We start from the raw sequence: 15245 nt of genomic DNA on the forward strand, positions 1-15245 counted from the left end.
TAATCTATCTCTATCCATATCTATCTGTCCATCTATCTATCTATCTATCTATCTATCTATCTATCCATCTATCTATCCATCTATCTATCCATCTATCTACCTATCCATCTATCTATCCATCTAATCTATCTCTATCTATCTATCTATCTATCTATCTATCTATCTTCTCTCTTGGGGTGTAAGTCAATAAGAATCAGCATTTTTTATCTCTGAACAATAAGGATTACCGGTATGTGTTTGAGGCTATTTGTATTAATTTATCAACCTGTATGCTGTTCTTGCTGAATCTTATCAGTATATTGCTGCATAAAGTCATATTCTAATAGACATTTTCTTTGCAAAAAAAGCATCCCAAAGTACCAACCAATCTTTGTTAAGTTAAAAGCAAAACGAATCCCCAAGAAATATCTATGCCAGACATTAGCATCTGTTTATGAGTCAAGAAAAAGCAAATGGATATAATAAACCTCACGACGGTTGAAGGTGACTGGAGCATTATTTGGTCAGCGTGGACAGAACGTTTGATAGAAATAAAGAAGTACCTGTCAAAGGTGATCTTTATGGGATAACCAGGCTGTGCTTCCAGAACCCATACACAGTTTAGGGAATCTTTGTAAAATCCAGGCCATCCCGGTGACAGAATCATTCCACTCGGAGCAGTCAGGTGTCCGCCGCAGGGAGCTGGGACAGAAAAGCATTCCATTAGGAATAGGAATTGTGGGCTTAGGAGAGGAATTATTGTAAGAATGGTAACAAAAATACAAAAATATACAGTATTTGCTTGATTATAAGAAAATATCATCTGAAAAAAAATGACCCTGGTTGTCTTTTATTCAGACCTTAAATCCACGGCATCACAGCCTTGGGCTTTGTCACTCAGGCTCTCTCTCACACTCTTAATCTCTCATGCTATCTCACACTCTCTTCTGCTCTCTCTCACGCTCTCATTTACGCACATTAACTCTCAATGTATCCCTACCTTCCCATCTGCAATATCCTAGCTTCTGAGAGTACTTACGCAAAAGGGCCTAAGCCATGGCATGCAACCACACAACAGCATCTCCCCTACAATCGGAGGAGAGTGTGTGCGCTGAGGCCCCGCCGTTTTGCGTAAGTACCTGGATAATGGAGATGATACCTTGAAGAAGCGGACGAAGAAAGAAGACAAAAGAACAAGAAGAACAGCGCTGCAGAAAAGAAGGCAGAGCCATGGAAGTGGTTGGTGATAGAGAGAGTGAGTGAGAGTGTGGGTGAGAGTATGAGGACAATGAGAGCAAAAATAGTGTTTTTATTTTTATTTTTTCCCGAATAGGGTCCTCTTATATATTTTTTTTCATGAAGATCAAAGGTTTGGGTGTCCTTCTTCCTCTCAGTTCTTCTCTACATCATATGTATAGACTTGGAGCCCTGGTAAACAATGTGTTATTTCTACAAGTTACTTGTGAAATTACAGGTTGTGTAGGAATACATGTAAGAAGGGGGTAAATGACATTACTCAGTGATATAGCGAACGCTGTTCTCGTTATCGTTCCATAACCTTTCTCTTTTGACGTATATCGCCGTGCTATTCTGGTAGGGGTAATTTTTCGGTAATGTCTGTTATTTGGCTGAAAGGTTCAAGTCGTGTCTTTCTTTTATAATCTTGTCCTCTGGGTTCACACCTCTCGGCAGGTTAAACACTGCCCTGCCCCTCAGCATTCACTGTTTAATGTGCCGAGCACACAAACCCTGCTGTGCGCGGCTATTCTTAGATTGCTTTTATTCGTTCACGCGCCTCTTTACTGTTGCTTCGTGCATTTCCAAACCTTTGGTGAGCAGTGAGGCTGTGTATAAATATTTACGCCTACTGGAGAGGTGAATCTAAAATCAGACATATCAGACTATAACCAGCAATTTTCTAAAAGGGTAATAACCAAGAGTTTCAAACAGAAGGGTGGATACAAGGTATAACTTCCAAGCAGAGATGGCAGAATGTATTAAATTAAAAGAAAAGAAAGAAAGATACGTGTAATATATATAACATTATCAAGAACATTTGAGAGTCTTCAATTCTAAGAAGAACATCTCAGTTAAACAGATGCCCACCAGCAGTACGTGCATTCAGGTTGTGGTGGGCTAAGAATGGGTTAAAAGTCTCCAGATCTGATAAGGCAGATATGGCTGAGCAGGTTTGCTAGATAAGGTTATGTAGTGTCAGTCTTCATTGGAATGTGTGTGATAAGTAGCAATTAGACCAGGGTCATAATTGCAGAGCAGTGTAATGTATCAGTGATAACAGGTTATTAGGATCCCCAGCATACAGTTAGATTGTTATCGTCTGCTCGGAATACTGATTTCACTGTGACATCTTTTAAAAGCAAAGGACACATTATTGGTGGTAATCGTAACTCCAAGATTATATATTTATACCTGGGTACGTTCAGGGTTTGGCCCTAAATCACAGGGATTTTGCCCCAATCTCAAGGTCTCGGGGTTACACAGTCTGGAACACTGTGTTGATATTATCCAAGACTAACTATTGGTGCTTTAACTACCAGTATGTGCTGGTTGACATCCCTGCTTGAATACAGGTGGGTCAATTAAGTGTATCGTTAAATTATGACAAGCCAAGGTTCCCTTGAGGACAGATACTAAAGCCATTTGGGTAACACATTTGGATATAGAATCTTCATGATGAGCTAATAAAGGGTTAATATTTCAAGAGTCTCAGGGTCAACTTATTTAGAAATCCTTCAGATACTGGTTCAGGTTTTTACCATTAGGTAGGATAAGCAACCAGCAAAGTGCACGCCTAGCAGCGTCCTATGCACAGAGGCACAAAGATGTCACTCCTAAGAGTAAAACAGGCCACCGACTTGTGATTATGTGACTTTGTGACCTTCTGACATAAACTTATATCATTGACAATGTAGTCACAAGACCAAATTAAGTCAAAGTTACAGAAAGCTACAACTAAGTTCGACAGGTATAAGCAGGTTACTGACAAAGTGCATTAAACTAGTCAGATTTCCACGCAAAACACCACCAAGTCCCACAGGGGCTTTCTTGACACATTATTGTGACTTTTAGGGCTGTAGAACACTGTGATACACTCAGCAAATACTCTGAGCTCATAGGAAAGAGGGGCATCAGGGGAAGAAAGAGGGGCAGAGGGGTTTGGGTAGTAAAAATGAGCTCACCCTCTTAAAAAAGGGACACTTGAAATGTATGTATGTAATAAACAGCAAGCCAACACAATTAAAGACAGTGTCTAAGTAACATGGAAGAAATAGATTCCCTCTGCAAGAATTCAGCCACCCGTCAACCCCCGGGGCTTTTAATACAAAAACACCAAGCGAACGGCCCTTGTTTATGCACGAGCACAGGGAAAATCATTAACAAAGCACCCTCGACTAATTACATATTTTATTTTCTTCTGCATCAAACCATCACTAATTCAAACGCATGCAAATAACTTCTCAACCCTGTTAAATCATTTCCATAGAAGATACTACACAGGAAGCTTTTAACTGCAAAGCAAACGATCTTGTTTCTCCGGAAGTCACAAAGGCCGAGGAGCAGCTTTGAAGTCTAATTCTGCGTGTTTTATAGGCCTTATTGATACAGATTAGAGCCGGGAACATTTAAATTATCCAGGGCCGACTGGATTTCCAATTTCATTAAAAATGCAAGGGAGGTGGATTTATAAAACATACTCTAATGTCAAGAATATTATTTTTTTTTGTCGCAGCCCCAAAAGGTTTGGTGTACTAATATCAGAATGCTGAAAATATGTGGTAGGACTCTTGCTGGCCTATAACAAAGTAATTTACTGTTTCCTGATAGATACATTTATTGATAAATAATAAATGTGACAAAGGGTCAAAGTTCAAGTGAAGTCTCCAGATTTGAAATGGCAAGAAAAGGGCAGTTTGTGAGAAACTAGCAGTTCTAATGTCATATAATGATCTATAATGTCATATTAGTAATGTTGCTGTGGTGGTCCAGCCCATGTACCTTCACATCTCAGGACGGCACTGTTCCACACAACGTTCCCTTCCTTGAGAATACAGGTGATTGTCTCCGATCCATGCGTCCTGATGAAGCCATCATCACAAAGGAATGATACAGAACTCCCCAACTGAAGGCTCTCCCCGAACCTCTTTCCATTTACCGGAACTCCAGGATCTGGGCATTCATTATGTCTGAACGCTGCAAGAACAACAGCAAGACACATTGCATAAGCTCCACGCCTCCACAAGGTGTAGATGGGTCCTGTTGTCTAGGTTTCATGTTTAATGGGCTTATAGCCGCTAATGACCTGCTGTTTTGGTACGAAACATACTCTGTTTCTACCAGTGATTATGTCAAACACAAATCAAATGAAACTCTTATTATACAAACCGGAGAGCGGCTCTAGACGTAATGTCCACCTCTGCATAGTGCTACATGTAAAGAGAAATTCAGCCACCAACTCAGCTAGTTTTAGTGCAGGTTTTTTCAAATATGAAATAACATCAATATACATAAAACAAGGGTAGCCTAGTCCAAAAAACACATGGTTGATTTAGTATAAGGTGCATACAAATTGTGCATAGAATAAGATGCATCTGCGCCATACCCTCAACAAAAAAAGTCCATGTGCAACCAGCGAACCACTCTGACTATTATTCTACGGTAAAGAAAGAATGATTGATAAACCCCCACCTCACAGTGGAACTTGCATTTAAATGCATTCCTAATGAATCCTGCTTTCTATTTATTGTAATTTATGTCCATCTTTATTTAAGCAGTTTTAACATATTTTTTTTTTCTTTTGTGCACACACTGAATATTGCTTTGGATTCAGAAATATACTAAGTAAAACGAAGGAGAAAAAGATTCATAAATATATAATAATCAGTAGGACCCAAGTTTCATAGAGGCTAATTAAAAACTATGGCACAGCAGCTTTATATAACAATAACCCCAACCTGACTGCTATAACAGGAGGGAGTCAATGGGAAATAACCAGGCACGGCAGACATTAGTTAGGTCTGTAATGTAAATAAATCTTGTTCTCTGAAAGGCCGTGTCCTGGATTTGAATCAAGAATTGTTAATTAAAAGGCATTCTGCTGATTAGAATACAACACGGTATTTAGACACTGGAATGCCATTTCCAACTTCAACTATTACTTATAAAGGATGTTACCCGATTGGGGCGATAGACATAGAGAGATCTCTCCGTATCATCGTACGTTGTGCAGTTAATCTATTGTATTGCTATATCGTACATATCGTAATTGCGTTCCAGCATTCTAAAATAAGATACTGTGCATCCAGTGGAAGTGGACCACAACATATAACCCACCACCTATTGGGCTATATATAGAATAACATTAATATTTTAGAACTTCTTGATCCAAGGAGAAATCCGAATGCCTCTTGGAGTCAAGAAGGAATTTTTTTCCCCTGATGGCAGAATTCGAATTAGCTTAATTAGGGTTTTTTTTGCCTAGAATAGGAAGGCTAGGTAGAAGGGTTGAACTTGATGGACTTAGGTCTTTTTTCAACCTTCTGAACTATGTAACTATGTATTGGCTACGCACAGCACTGCGATTTCCCCAAATATACTCTCTTTGTGAAAGCCTAGTAATAAATAAAACATGCGGCCTCCTGTAAAGCTTACTTGTAAAAGTGATGTTGAAGCCTCTCTTCTCAGTAGAATGGTCAGTCTGGAATTCCAACCTCAGTACATGCCCACTACTGGTCAATGAAGAGGGGACTTGGTTTCCAGAAAAGGTGCCAAGTACTGGCGACTCTGGAGAGCCTCCATCTTTCACAGCCAAGAAATCAAACTGAGGTTCCACGTCAAAGTCATTGAATGCCAAGTGGATACGACTTTCCGGCTTGGAAATGATGAGCCAAACACAATGCAGATGATTGCTGTATTCTTCAGGGTAATTTGGGGAAAGGACGTTCCCAGACGGAGTTGTGAAATTAAAGAAGCACGAAACTGAAATAGTGTGGAGAATGAAAAGCAGATCAATTTTTTATTCAACTTGAAATATTCAGTTTATGATTCACTGATAAACATATACATGCAAGGAGATTTGTTCACAAAATGGCGAGTTGCATGGAGTTGTGGTAAAATGAAGACTTTCTGCTCAACGTATCAACTATGCATTGAGAAGGGCCAAACCCAGAGTCTGCCTTACCTAATGTATAACCAATTCTGTCAAAAAAACCACCTGAAATTCACAATTCAGTGGCTAATGATATAATAATGTAATATGTCCTGGACTAATATCAAGCCTTGTCCTTATAAATACTATGATATTATCAAAAATAAATTGGGACTATTGAATCAAGGTATATAATTAGTACGTTTTGTGGAATGGGTATTTTGGGAACTTCATATTTATGTGTAGAACTAAAGATGATGGTGGATGTGAAATTACTTATTTTAAAACAATTCTCTGTCTAGACTGTAATGTCAGTTCAGCTGTATGATGACCAATGTCTGTATCTTTCCTGCTGGACTAATACAAAAAAACAAGACAGCAATCATATTGATTTACCAAAGGTAGGCATATAAATGTCTTGAGAACAAGGGGTTCCCCATGGATAATATCAACTGTCCTATGCCATTCCCTTACAACGTTTCCAAAGACCTCCAGTTCTTCTCAGGGTCTCCTAACCTGAGTAAATGTTCTCCTTTCATTTAATGTAATCAGATGGCTCCAGGGTCTCTGGGCAAATTCTTAAGGTCACAATTGTACTTTTTTTACTCTGATTTAATTATGTCTAAAGGTTCCAGCTTGTGAATTTCTCACTGGAAGTGAAAGTTCTTTGTGAATCCTTTGTCTTTACCTACTGGTAAGTGATGTTTTAATAAGGAATATAATCTGAGGCACCTTGGTGGCTACCATTACATTTTGCTAAATAAAATCTTTCTGATAAGCTATTAAATGGTTAAAATTTAACTCAGGGTCCGCTCATGCAGAAAGTTCCCCGTTATGAGAATGTGTACTATTTTATGAGTTTTAAATAAGCGTCTTGGTTTAAGGAGCCATCTGGATACCTTACTTTAAACAGCACAACAGGTAAGCCTGTAAAAACGAGTGCAGCAGAGACGGATACATCTGTACTTGTACGGTGCTTAATCTTTATTTCTGGAACTTCTGAGTTGATGTGCCATTGAATTGTGACATTTAGCACACGGCTATGTAAACAGAGTTCTGTTAAACTTGAAATTAGGTCTTAGAGATATGTGAATATGGCTTTGTATAAGGGGTCTAAGGCCTGACAATGGATCCGGGTGGGGGAATTGCTCCAGGCGGCACTTTTGAAGGGGCCCCACTTTGCCGCCCCAAGTCCTTTTTTTTTTATTTTTTTTTTAAAGCGGAGGAGAGAGAGAGAGAGGGGTGCCGAGTGGTTTTTGCTTACCAAGTTGTCAGTACCCGCTCGGCGCCCCTCTCTCTCTCCTCTGCGAGCCCTCTAGCTCGGTCTCGGTGCCGGCTTGTAATGCTGAGCGCCGGAAGATGACGTCATTTCCGGCGCTTAGCATTACAAGCCGGCACCGAGACCGAGCAGGGAGACTCACCGCAGGACTGCTGAAAGGTAAGTACAAGGAGGGGGGGGGGTTAGGGAGGGAGAGGAAGGGTAGATAATGGGGAGGGCGGCATTTTAAACTTCGCCCCAGGCAGCATTTTGTCTTGGGCCGGCCCTGAGTGAGGGGGGGTTAGGGAGGGAGAGGAAGGGTAGATAATGGAGAGGGCGGCATTTTAAACTTTGCCCCAGGCGGCATTTTGTCTTGGGCCGGCCCTGAGTCTTGTGTCCCCCAACATTTTATGTGGAGGTGGGGGTAAGAAGCAGAGACATCTGCTTTCAGTCCACCTCTTATCTGGCTATCTGGCAGCAGCACAGACCTTAATTGTTTTCAAAGCTCTGTGGGCCAGTAAGGGGAGACCATCCCAATCTGTCCATGATTCCCAGTGAAAATCGGTACTATCTTGCTTAAAACAGGATGTTTGGAGGCATCAAGATCTACTGAAAAATAAGCCAATTAACTAGCACTCTCAACCAAAAATCTATCTTCCATGATTCTCCAGAAAACCAAAATGGCAGCCTCCTATAAGCTTTTTTTGGGTTGCTTTACTCACTAATCTCAGACTGTTGACACCACTTAAGTTACCTTTAAGATAATTTTAACAACACACCAACATGGCAGTGTTAAGCCACATTTTGGCAAATACATTGCATTCAATACAAGTACATGCGAAATAAACACAGGTTGAACATCTGTGGCAATGATAAATTTGGGACTGTTTGTACGTGTTGTTAAAAGATACCCTAAACAGAAAGTGGGTCATGTACTAAAATATAGCATTAAAAAAATAGTATAAATTAAACAGCATTTTTTTTTCAATTTGCACACCTAAGGTTTATGTATTTCTGCATAAATCCTTCGTGTTAACAGCTTGAGGTTTTTTTTGCACACAGGCTAACTACACCTGAGAATGTTTTGTGAAAAACTATTTTTTTGCCTAAAACTTATGACAGCTTATAGCCACTGCAAAAAAAACTGGTGCCGTTTTGAAAAATCTTTGAAATAGTTTTATATGACCAATTTGCATCATTTCAAAACAATGGTGAAAACAAACTAGATAGATAGCATTTTATAACCTCAACTGAGAGAGATAGCTGTTTCTGAAATGTGAAATCATTCTCTCTCTCTCTTTCTCTCTGATCAATTTTGTTATGTTGTTGATGTATGTTTTGTTGATGTTATTTTGTATTTTCTTTCAAAAACAAGGAAATGTCTAAATGACCCCAAGCATTTGAATGATAGAGTTTATATATGCGCAGGCTTTCCAGTAAGTATGAGTGTGGTAATGTGAGTGTGTATGTTTAAGTGTGCCAGTATATGTATGTGTCATAGTGTGTGCTTGTTAGAGTGAGTGTGCGTTTCTCAGTGTGAGTGTGTATATGTGTTATATATTGTACGCTAGTGTGAATGTTCCTGAAGGGGAAGGGGTTAAGGGGCACTCCGTTGCCAGCTTTCCTCTGTGTGTGTGTGTATATATATATAGATTATATTTTTATCTGCATGTGTGATGTCAACATTTTATCACAATAAATGTTAAAGCTGATTAATTTGTATTGATATGTACACCTGGGAACTTCCCAGGCTACCCAGAGCTCTCCCTCCCTGGTAGAAGAGTTTGCAGAAGAGTTGTGGTTTCAATATGAAGAGCAAGTTTCTCTAGGAAGTAGGGCTGAGCTGGCCCTGCACAATGCATAACTTAATGGGGGAGGTGGGCACTCCCAATGATTAAACTATGAACTATACAGGGCCAGCCTCACGTTTCCTGCAGCAGAAGCTTACTGGGGGTCACGGTTCATAATGTAAAGTGAAGTGAATGGGTTGGAACCAGAATTCCCCTGCATACTCTTCCATCAGACAGCCTTTAGTGGATGGGGAGCAGGAGGGAAGCGGGCAGGCGGTGGACAAGACCAAACTTCTCTCCTCTTTCCATAGAAAGAAGAAACTGATCAGGAGAGCAATGCACTGCAGGTCATAAAGGCATACAGTGTGACAATGTGCCAGGTGTCATCATGAAAGTTTGACCATATCAAGCCTTGTGCGACTTTGAAATCTTGGGATGACCTCCAATTTTCGCTCATTATTTCAGGTGTGAAAATAAGAATAATTCTCCCTATTGTGCGATCATTTATCAGTCTAGTAGAAGGCTGCATTGATGCGAGCCTTCGAACCACATTAGCATATTATTTCCGTTTGACACTGCTGATCTGTAATTGTTGCTCTGGATGGAAATTTCGGAGTGATGCTGCCAGAGTGACCTTCTTTCCACCCTTCTCCCCATTCCCTTTTTCAATAAGCACGTTTAATGCCAATGTTTTCACAACAGGGGATGCTTTAATGGACTGTTTCCCACTCTTTTCATCCTTTGTATTTATCCTATTTAATATGACCAAACCTTGTTTTATTTATTATACCGTTAATAGTGGGTAATTTAGATGCTAATGGCTAAAATAGGTTCTTTCTTCCTTTATTATCTATCAACATAACTTTGTATATAGGTTGCTAAACGTCACTACCACAAGTCATTGTTATAAATGCTATACAATTAAGGTACACACTTGTGATACGTAAACAGAACTGTACATTATACGTATCAGATTGTAACATCATATATACATCCCGTGTATACACACATTCATGGCAAAAAGGTCACAAACCAAGTTTTAATGTGTAAAGCTTATCACATGTATTCAATTAGCAATCGCAACTGTCAAAAGCACGATTAGGAAAACCAACATATACACTTAAAATTACATTTTACTTACACTAACCCACACTAATATTCTGACATCACGCCGGTCCGCAAAATTCTTACATTCTTACAATATTAACTCAAAGACATGACACAAAAAGTTAAATCTGTCAATGTTTATAGGGGCGCTGACTACATAGTAGTTGGGGGGGCTTGTAGAATTTCTACTGGAAATATTCCATGGGTTAAGTGCTCGAGAGGAACACCAAGGGAAAACCAAAGGTACAGACTCATCCACAATTAATAAAACTAATTAGTCAGCAGAGTTAAAAAAAAAAAAAGACATCAGCACAAGAAGGATCCAACCAGAGAAGCAATAAAATCACATTTTCTGCTTCAAAGGCCTTATCTGGACAAGCAGATAACAGATAATGTATCTGCCACCTCCGGTGCTTAACGTTGTATAGAGTCGGTAAGTTTGGAGCAAACCTACCATAAATAAGATGAAAAATGCACAGTATGTGCAGTCATCAACAACACTGTAGCCCCTTAGTCTTATATACCATGAAAGAAAAAATATTTTCACTAATAAAAATATCATCACTATGTATTTGTAAGGAGATTAATTACTAGTTACCCACTGATACAAATGATCTGTCCTAGAATGTATTATGAATTAGGACATAATTAGGACCTGTCTAAAACTATTGTCTTCCAATAGATGTCAATAGGCGGTGTACCATGGACCCCTACACTGAAGAGAGGTCTTGTTTTCTTGGGCTCCCCCCAAAGATTCCTGATGCAGAAATGGCTCTTTTGAAACAAAATATAATCTTCTGTTGATGGCATCTGTAATATTTTACTATCAAATATGCAAAAGGTGTTGTTAATATACCACTAGTTCATATTCTGAACAAAATTCCTTGTATTTGCTCCATTATATCAGTGCACATAAGGGAGAGTTATCTTTACATGTTTAATAACGTGTTCCAAGACACCGTCATTTAGATGCAGAGGGGGTCCAGGTTATACCGCTGGGTGGCTATTTTAACTTAATGATGGGCTTTAGGGTACACAGACTTACATGGATCTATCGTATCAAGCTATGAACATAAAAGAAAACCACATGAAAATATGTATGGTGTTGACTGTTTAGAGCAGTTACCAATGGCACACATACAATGTGATGTAAAGGAATGACAAAGAATACTTTATGATTTATTACAGAAAATTAAGAATTTGAGCGGCAAACATGTTATATGTAGTCAGGATAGATAGATAGATAGATAGATAGATAGATAAGGATGGGATCAATATAATTTAACTAATACTTATAACAGTAGAACCAAGGAACAAGAACCTATGAGAATATGCTGGTTGTAACCTAAACATGTCACAGTGATAATCAGGCAGGGCTGCTCTCATTGCCATAGACTCCTATGCACAGACATTAAAGACATTGCATCCTGGCTTTAATAAAAAATATTGTATGGGTGGAACAACTCATTTGTAAGAGAATACAGTGGAAGAAAAGTGGCCAGGATACAGACAAAATTCCAAGAGCCAGGTCCAGTGTCCCCATTAATGAAGTCAAACCCACTCATTAAGTGCCTTGATTGACACGGATCCTTAGGTCTTATCGATATCTTCCAGATAAAGAGGAGAGCACAGAGGCTGATATATAAATCAGACAATGGAGTCCATTCACTAAAGGGCGAGTTGGTAGCAGAGTTTGCAACGCTTCTCCAACAAGAGCTGAGATCATCCTGTATTACTCATAATTTAATGGGTGAGGAGACAGGGCCAGTCAACTTCTTCCTGCAGCAGAAGCTTATTGAGCACGGGCCTTCATAATGAGGAGCTGAAACACATCTCACCATACAACGCTCAGGAGAGTTGTGAATAAACCCTTATGACTATGAGATAGCATAGAATTCAGAAAAAAAAGAGGCAATATAAGACAGGTAAGGATAGTTTTAATATATGTAAACTGATGCACTCATCAATTGTAGTGCTGTTCTCCACGAGTGACAGCACTCTACATATTATATTATGGGAAATCACTGTCTCCCAGTTAGTCCTCCCAGCTCTTTTACTGATAGGTTTCTGCATTGATATAATTCATTGTTTTGCAATATCCAAGTCATACTGCAGATCTCTGCAGCAGCAATACTGTAAATTGTACTTTTATAATGTTATCAAAGTGACAAAGGTTTATTAGCATAAGTGGTCATGTCTGCCAGCACAAAGTAACTTATGCACGAAAGAAATACACCCTGCATCCAGACTTTACTTTCATCTGAAAAATTATGCCTGGACGAACTCTCTAACGGTCTGCATTGATTTAATTTTTAATAAGATGATAACTTCTCCTTTTTAGTTAATATTCCGCTTCTGGTTTTAATTAGTCAAGAAAGTCGCCCACATTTCTTGCTATGGCAGGCACATCACACACATAATGAAACCCACATATTGGACAAATTAGTAATAGAAATTTGCTTTTCCATCAAAGTCATGAATTAGGAAAAAACATTGCAATAGTTTTTATGCCAGTTTCTCCAGACTTTGCAGTATGTTCGCTTATAACCATGCTCCATTGTTTCCATTTAGTGGCTGGAAAGAAATCCATAACTGGTACCGTAAATTGCCTAAATGAAACAAACAAATAAATTATCGAGAACAATCAAAACACACCAGAAAGCCTTCCGCTTATCGGGCTCATCTAGATAAATGTCATTATTACGTTTCCTATCCTTATATTTTTTTTTCTAACTTTGTCTGAGAAAATCCCAGGGATGCCTGACCACAGCCCCACCTTTCAGGGGAAGGGCGGCCACAATGATGGGGCAGAAGTGGCCATAACCTTGGTGTGACCTAATTCCTCTCTCCTGCCTGGAGACTGAAAATAGGCCCAGCAAGTTACCAGGTTCCCACACACTCATTAGTTGCTATTAATTTTTAATTACCGGTGACTGTATGCTGATGTTTTCCTAAAACTGACTGCACTTTTAGAGTGCACTGAAATGTATTCTGCTCTCATTAACTCAATGCTAACAGAGGAGGCTCAGGCTGAGGATGAAGCAGACAAGCACTAACCATTTCCAATCAGGCCTTCTTATTCACTGCTGTCTGAATCTCACCAAACTGCCTAAAATCCATTGTTCCACATCGTCATAAAAGGCGGTTAAAGGACACATTCCTCCAATATGGCGTATGGACGGCCAAGTAAAACAGGTGGATAATACTGATCTACAAAGTCAATGCACCAAAGTATGGGATCTCACTTTAGTACACAATCTATGTAGAGACTAATCTAACTTGTGTAACTCATCACAGTCAATACATCATGTTAACACTCTTAGATTTCCAGAAGGAGGTCCATTATCAAGTTTCTAATTTTCAACAGGGCATCCTATCCAGAAATCCAATGCAAAGGTCTAGTTAACTAGAATTCTTAAAATAGAGCTCTGGAATGGCAAATGTATGTGTGTATGTATATATATATATATATATATATATATATATATATATATATATATATATATATACACATGTATTTAGTAATTCACCCATGGAATACAACCAAACCTATACAAGTAACCTGATAGGCAGCCATATCATTGCAAACTAAGTTATTTCTCTTATTTAAGCAAAAATATTGTGCAAACACACTGTGTAAACAATGACTACATTGCAAGTATATATGTTATGCAACATACAGAAAAAAATCATGTTCCTTTATGTTTATAAAAAGATTCTTTTCTAGAATGAGAACATCAAACGCTAGTTTGACCTTGTTATTTGAGTGGCAGTAGAACCGCCCCCGCCCAAAACAGAAGAAGTCTTATCAAAAGTAACCGAAGAGTCAATTAAATCACTGGGACATCAAATAGCTTTGCGCTCTTAATCCCCAGTCATCATAGCACTGCCCTTTCACTCCTCAGCCATCAGTGTCTTTGGTTGTTCATGCATTCACAACTGAACAAGGTGTTGGAATCAATGGCTGCAGGTCAACAACTTGAACTGAGAACTGAGAAACAGCATTCTATTGAGGATCTCTGAGACCTGACCCAGACAATTGCCCAGGTGGCAGAGACCCAGGAGGCCTCAGACAGGCAGCTTGAAGATGTTCCTTTTAATCGAGTTTCCATGTTGGGAGCCACATATCCGCCAGCTGGATCTCAGCTTGCTGCTTTTGTCTTGCATTGTTTATTATTTATCGACTTGATTATCTAGCACGCACACTGAACAAGAATTTCATGAAAGAGAAGTGAAACATATTTCAACCCCATCTACTTAATTATCTAATTATCTCTTTGTCTAATTATTAATGTATAATATACAGATTCAATATATTGAAATTTATTAATGCATCTAAAACGCACCCCAGCAGGTCTGTGAGTGGCGCCACTTCTATCAGCGTCCCTTGGCTACTCATTGCTGGTATCTGTGATGGGATTGGCATGAATCTAAGAGAAGACCAATAACTGATTAAGGTCTGAGCCTTTCTATCAGAAAAAATGGGCAGACCAGATGCGCCGAATGATTTTTATCTGCCGTGAAATTCTGTGGTTCTCTGATAGCTTTTCAACTATAACCACTCAATTTATTCAGGAATACAAGCTAGATCTCTATTCAAATGTGATCACACAAATGATTCAAGGCCAAGGGGCCATCTGTGGTAGATTACATGCACAGTTCTGCAACATGTTAACTACTTAACGGGTCTATCTGTCTAGCACCAACCCTAGATTCCTGACTTTTACTAGTATAACAACAATGATTCCAATGATGAATTATCTGATATGCTGTTTTCTATACTTTGGTTTAGAAAAAATCTCACAGAATTAAAGCAAGTGGAGATACAGAAACAAAATCAAAGTTATTTTCATACATATTTTACAAGCTAAGTACAGATGTAGGTTGTTTCCTAGGGGGTGAAAACGTCTGAAAAGCTGATCTTCTAAAATCAAGAGGAAGTGTG

At 39.0% G+C, this 15245-nt stretch overlaps 1 protein-coding gene across 1 annotated transcript in view; it reads right to left on the reverse strand.

Moving 5' to 3' along the window:
* LOC149301090 (CUB and sushi domain-containing protein 2-like) overlaps positions 1–15245 on the reverse strand; it is a 364690-nt gene that overhangs the window by 88443 nt on the left and 261002 nt on the right. The window contains exons 14-16 of the mRNA XM_089484609.1: positions 5650–5976; positions 3997–4191; positions 543–681 (exon numbers count right to left, since the gene is read on the reverse strand). Coding sequence (XP_089340735.1) covers positions 543–681; positions 3997–4191; positions 5650–5976 — 661 coding nt within the window. The remainder of the gene's footprint in view (positions 1–542; positions 682–3996; positions 4192–5649; positions 5977–15245) is intronic.

Source organism: Sceloporus occidentalis, unplaced genomic scaffold (assembly GCF_023333645.1).
Source record: "Sceloporus occidentalis isolate IW3139 unplaced genomic scaffold, rSceOcc1.0.p SCAF_22, whole genome shotgun sequence".
In the NCBI taxonomy this organism is placed as follows: Eukaryota; Metazoa; Chordata; class Lepidosauria; order Squamata; family Phrynosomatidae; genus Sceloporus; species Sceloporus occidentalis.